General features: G+C 41.3%; 1 protein-coding gene across 1 annotated transcript; it reads left to right on the plus strand.

The window, feature by feature from the left end:
- Window positions 1–553: 553 nt before the first annotated feature.
- Window positions 554–1,147, plus strand: LOC149154584 (uncharacterized). Its single transcript, XM_089444170.1, has 2 exons — window positions 554–855; window positions 1,030–1,147. The coding sequence occupies exons 1-2, from the start codon at window positions 554–556 to the stop codon at window positions 1,145–1,147; spliced, it is 420 nt and encodes a 139-aa protein (XP_089300296.1).
- Window positions 1,148–5,476: the final 4,329 nt, after the last annotated feature.

Here is a 5,476-nt window from a genome sequence, read left to right on the forward strand (position 1 = left end):
AAAATACAAAGTATTTTCACAGATTTGCAAATAGAAGGAGGCAGGCTAATATGATTTGGCAAATTCAGAATGATGCTGGCAAAACCTTTTATTCTCAAGAAGATATAACTTGCGAAGCTGTGAATTACTTCAAAAAGGCATATAGCAGAGAAATCGGAAGTTGCATCGAAGATATCCTTTGGGGCATTGATCTATATCCCTGCATGTTCGATGAGACCCAAAATGCTGCCCTATTCCAAGAAGTCTCTGAAGATGAAATTTTGGCCACGATGAAATCATTCCAAAAGGACAAATGTCCAGGTCCGGACGGGTGGTCCATAGAATTTTTTATCCACTTTTTTTTATTTGTTCAAGGATGACATTCTACAGTTGGTTGAGGAATCAAGATCAAAGGGCTTCATTAGTCATCGTATTACCTCCACATACATTGCTTTGATTCCGAAAAAAGTCTCTATCTGCAACATTTTTGGATTATCGACCAATTTCATTATGCAATGTTTTATATAAGACAATCTCCAAAATCATTGCTATTCACATTAGGAGTGTGTTATCAATGCATTTAACCCCAGAGCAGCACGGTTTCCTCAAGGACAGGAATATCATGGACGCGGTTGCCATCACTCAAGAATCAATACATTCTATTCACACTAGGAGATTGGAGGCTGCTGTTTTGAAGATAAATTTAAAAAAGGCGTACGATAGCGTGGATTGGGGATTCCTGCGTTGTCTACTTGCCAAGATTGGACTGAACTCAAGGTGCTCAAGATGGATAATGGCATGTGTGGAGGAGGTTAACTATGCTGTTATAATCAACGGTTTACCCTCTCCTTTTTTCAAAGCTGCCAGGGGGCTCAGGCAAGGATGTTCCTTGTCCCCACTTTTATTCATATTAGTGATGGACTCTCTCAGCCTCCATATCAAGAAGGTGATTCAAAATGAACAATGTCGCCCACTTCCTATTTGCAGAGGTATAAACTCATCCCATAGTTTTTTTGTCGATGACATTCTTTTAACTGCTATGTTATGCAGGACAACATGGATTTGTCTTCATGAAATTTTGCGAAGATTTCAAAGTGCAACCGGCATGTCTGTTAATGAAGGGAAATCTGCATTCTATGTGGAGGATACAAACGGAAATCTGATCTGATTTCTATCTCAGCTCTTTAACATACAAGCTATTCCTCTCCAGAATGGACTTAAATACTTGGGCTTTAAATTGAAAACTTCAGGTTACAGGGTGGCGGATTGGTCATGGATTACAGATAGATTCTACAAGAAGATTGCTGCCTGGGAAAACCTGTGCTTATCCAAAGGTGGTAGGATGACCCTGACACAAGTTGTTTTGGTACAAACGATGGTTTATTGGGCACACTTGTTCTTCATTCCAACTTCTATAATTAAGAACTTGAATAGGATGATTGCAAATTTTATCTGGGGCTGTGTTGTGGTCACCAACAACCCCCCTTTCTTCATCTGACATTAGCAATAATGTCAAGCGAAGAGGGGACCCTGAATGAAAATCCCAAAAAATATATTTTTCTAAAGTTTTTTTTGTATTTCTCTCCCTAAGGCTCAAATCGCATCGCAAAGAAAGGCCGAAGCATAACTCGAGCGCAAAAAACAAATACTGCGAAATTGCGATGCGAAGTTCATCGCATCGCACACCTCGCACGCGCCCCTTAAAAGAAAAACCTTCGAGCAATGCGATCGCCGATTTGCGATATCGCAAATCGCAAGCATTACGTTATACGACGTAACCATTAAACGAGAACTTGCGATATTTGCGATTTGCGATCTGCGATCTGCGATGGCAGCAATCTGTGATCTGCGACCTGCGATCTGAAAAGACTTACCACACGATAGACCCATGCATTAAGCGCGCGCCTTGAAAGAATTTAATGACCGCATGCTTAAGTATCTAGGAATGATTGCGTTACATTTATCGAAGAGTCAAGTGATGATGGATGTCAGAATTATGTATTCATTAGAGATTAATGCTTTCACGTCAAGTCTTTTCATTTCACTTCTCCTTTGCGTAGACTGCAAGACACGCAACTGATATAAGTTTATATGCAGGAAACATCTGAAGGAAAGAGGAAAGCGCCAATCAGCAAAGAGCAAATGCTTTCGCAAAATGGATGCCGCATGCAGCAGAACCGCGGATTCCAGGCTATCAGCCAACCGGCACTGATGAAATTAGACTATCCGGGACTCAGAGTCAAAGGCGCACAAAAGCAGCATATTCAGAAAAGATCCTGAAGCTAAGACTTAGTAAAGCAGAGAAAGAAGCGCATGAGAAGGAGAACGCTTCAGGGAAACCTGGAACAAAGAACGGAAGAAATTCTCGACACAGGGAGTTGCCCATGCAGCACGACTCTTAACCCACTCAGTCATTCGCACGACCAGAAACCGAAAACGGCAACAGCAAAATCAGTTCGAGAAGAAACTGGGACACGCTAAGTATACACGCGGCGAATACACCCAGCTAGAGAAAGGTTTTCGAAAATATCTTCTGGTCTGCCGGAAGGAAGTGCCAGCTCCTGCTATTTCCACTTTTATCTCCCGAGCGAAACAAGAAGGCGGCTAGCCGACTCTTCCCAGGAAAGCATTACACTATTGACAACACTAAAGAGAATATACAGAAACGGTCAGAAATTAGATTTTAAGTTTAGAAATAAAGTTGCTTTTAGTAAAAGGGCGGTCATTTGAGGCCGATTCCCTAATTTCATGTAATTAATATTGATTAGTTAGTAGTATTTAACCCTTCTCATGGTTTTTGGAGAAGGGTCCGGAAATCTGTCAAAAAACTTATCCTCAGAACATGCACTTCTGCACCCTCAGAGGAGGTTTTTGATGAATGGATGGATCGAGATTTATTTATGTTTACATTTTAATATCTGTTACTGATGTTGCACTTCTGTACTCTTAGCAGATGTTAGAACAAGTAGAAATAAATCATTGTTACTTGAAGTTTATTAGTGAACTTAGTCATAAATGGTACTTTTATCTCTTGGCTAGATTCTGCTAGTATTCCTAAAGTGATATGTGGCTGAGTTCTTTGTATGTTATTGCATGAATGTCTGTATTACCATTTGGCACTTCTGTATGGTGGGATAATTTATTTATGTTTAACATATAGAAAACTGATTATGCGATATACTGTTCACAACTACTCTGCCTAACTTCTTATGCAGAATAGTTTATCTTTATTGATTTATATTCTGATATCAATTGAATGATCTTTATTACCGGCTGCTGTTAGAAATCTTTCTAGATCGCATAACAAAAGAAAAACACCCCGGGTTAGCGTAGATTAGATGTATCTTTCTTCATTAGATTACATTAGCATAGAGTTAATTTAGCAGTTAGAATTAAGACCAGATTAGAAGAATCCTTCCCCCCCTTCCTTAGATTAATATCATCAGACTCTACGCACACACACACACCCATCACATTGGGAAACTGGTCCCATTACCCCCAGTCGGACCCGCTACTCCAAACGGGCAAGGAGCCGCCAACCAGGTTCCGGACCGGGTGGGTATCCCCCTTGTTGTTGACCCGACCTCGGGGCCCTCAACAGGCTGTGATAAGGAACATTATAAATTTCATTTAACCAAGCTATCTGCAATAACGCGGCCTAAACAACTGGGGGGATGGGGCATTTTAGATTTGGCTCAATTAAGAAAAACTCTTTTATGCAAATCAATGTGGAAGGCTGTCATGGGCGACTCATTATGGAGCTTGACTATCCATGCAAAATATATGCAAAACAGGGATATGACATACTAGATTAGGGTGGATCACATTGGGTCCCCATTTAGATCGGCTATATGGAGGGGGTTCAAGAAGCTGGAACCATATTTAAGGAAGAACATCATTTGGAAATTCCAGACATGATCTCAGATCTTGATTGGAAGGGACGCGTTTGCTGGTGGTGCCGAAAAAATCCATGTTTCACCTCGTTTGCTAAGTGCGCTCCATATCAGGGGGATTTTCTATTGGGCCAGTACCATTTGACAATGGGATGGGGCCATCCCCATTTGGAAATCCTCGCAGGAATTGAAACTCAATGGAGAAATGAAGACACATTGGGACCATGTTATATCCTCTTTGCAAGGTCATGGAATATTTCGATCAGCAGACAAAGACCTGCTCATATGGGGAGGTATGGACGGCTCCACGCAGGCGAAGGTTAAACAGGTTTATTTGCAGCTTCTTAGCTCCCAAATCGAAATAGCTGGAGATGTTTTCCCTCCCTCATTGTGGAAAATCGGATGTCCCACCAAGATAATTATTTTTGCATGGTTGGTGTTCTATAATAGGAACCTTACGTGGGAAAACTTACAAAAATGAAACTGGCATGGACTGGCCATTTGTCTATTGTGCAGATAAAGCTCTGGAAATAATTTTCATCTCTTCCTCCACTGTCTACAGGTGCGGCCTATCTGGCTGGAACGTTTGGCCCACTTTGGTTTTCCACTTGTATCTATCCCATCAATGTCTGAAGCTATTAAAAATTGGAGCAACATGAAGAAAGAATGGAGAGCCATTCCCTTATTGGCTATCTGGAGCATATGGAAATGGAGGAATGGTAAAATTTTCAGCTCAGAGGTGGTATCAAGTTCTTCAGTCATCGACTCTATAATCAACCTATACAATGCCCTCGGAACAGGCGGGAAGCTCAACACAAATTATGGAAGGGACTATGCGTCCACTATCGACAGGTATGGGAGTGGAAGAAGGTCCATGCCGATGAACACTTCGACCCCACGTGCATATTTCGATGGTGCTGCACAGCAAGGTATCTGTGCTTGTGGCGTTTACATCAAGATGGAAAATGCACAAACTATAGAAATATATTGGAATGTTGGTTCGGGGACAAACAATAGAGCGGAAGCAGTGGCTTTAGCTGGTCTCCTCTCCTTCAGCAAATTTCTGGACATACCGAATTTGCAAATCTATGGAGACTCCAAGGTAATAACTGACCATGTTCTGTCAAAGAATCACATAAAAAACATTCACCTTGCCGGCTGGATGGACAGGATAGCAGCATTATGGGACTACAGGAAGGACTATTCTATTTTCCATATTGACAGGAACAAAAACAAAAAGGCGGACGCTCTATCTAAAAGGGGTCTAACCTTGCCCCAAGGTTTATGGAGATTGCAGATAAAGGCGAACAGCACTATCTACCAGATCCAGGATTTCCAATTTCAGGGCATATAGCAATTACTTATGGTAGAAATTTTGGTTTTGTTAAGGTCTTATGCACATATGAAGGCTTCTACAGTACCAGCTGTTTCAGTTTCTTTCCTTATTTTACATCATACACTTGTGGCGAAATGAACAAATGGAGCTCTATTTACACCTGGATATCCTCTCAGGTTCCGGGCATGTTTTTCTGGAAATTACATTACTTTGTCAGTTTCAAGATGGAACATGTTTTCAAGCTTGCTACTTTCCTAGCAGTAATATT

Source organism: Pinus tabuliformis, chromosome 9, assembly GCF_031772625.1.
Source record: "Pinus tabuliformis cultivar Carrire ecotype Pingquan chromosome 9, CPIR1, whole genome shotgun sequence".
NCBI lineage: Eukaryota > Viridiplantae > Streptophyta > Pinopsida > Pinales > Pinaceae > Pinus > Pinus tabuliformis.